Genomic DNA, 448 nt, shown 5'->3' on the forward strand with positions numbered 1-448 from the left:
CCTAAAAATGCATATTTAGAATTTGCTGACCAACCGGCTAATAATACTCCATATACACCTAAAGAAGATAAAGCAAAAGTATATAATATACCTAAAGAAAAATCGGATAAAGCTAATCCTTGTCCAAAAGGAATAATACCCCAACCTAATAAACTAAACACTAAAGTAGAAACAGGTGCTAAATAAAATAGTACTTTATTGGATTGAGAAGGTATTACAGTTTCCTTAAGTATTAATTTAAGAGCATCTGCGAAAGGTTGAAGAACTCCATAATAACCTACAGTATTAGGTCCCACTCTTCTTTGATGAGCAGCTAATTGTTTTCTTTCTATAATAGTCATAAAAGCTACTGCCAATAGAATAGGTAAAATAACAGATAGTACATCTATTAAATTAAGAAGTACACTTATTATTGTTAACATTAAATTATTAGTTATCATTTTTATAG

At 29.0% G+C, this 448-nt stretch overlaps 1 protein-coding gene across 1 annotated transcript in view; it reads right to left on the minus strand.

The window, feature by feature from the left end:
* The window catches only part of LOC104820711 (NADH-ubiquinone oxidoreductase chain 1), a gene marked incomplete at its 3' end in the record, with an annotated part of 722 nt that extends 381 nt beyond the window's left edge, over positions 1-341 (minus strand). Inside the window, exon 1 of the mRNA XM_010551272.2 lies at positions 8-341. Within this exon, the coding sequence (XP_010549574.2) occupies positions 8-341 (334 nt within the window). The remainder of the gene's footprint in view (positions 1-7) is intronic.
* Positions 342-448: the final 107 nt, after the last annotated feature.

Source organism: Tarenaya hassleriana, unplaced genomic scaffold (genome assembly GCF_000463585.1).
Source record: "Tarenaya hassleriana unplaced genomic scaffold, ASM46358v1 Cleome3107, whole genome shotgun sequence".
In the NCBI taxonomy this organism is placed as follows: domain Eukaryota; kingdom Viridiplantae; phylum Streptophyta; class Magnoliopsida; order Brassicales; family Cleomaceae; genus Tarenaya; species Tarenaya hassleriana.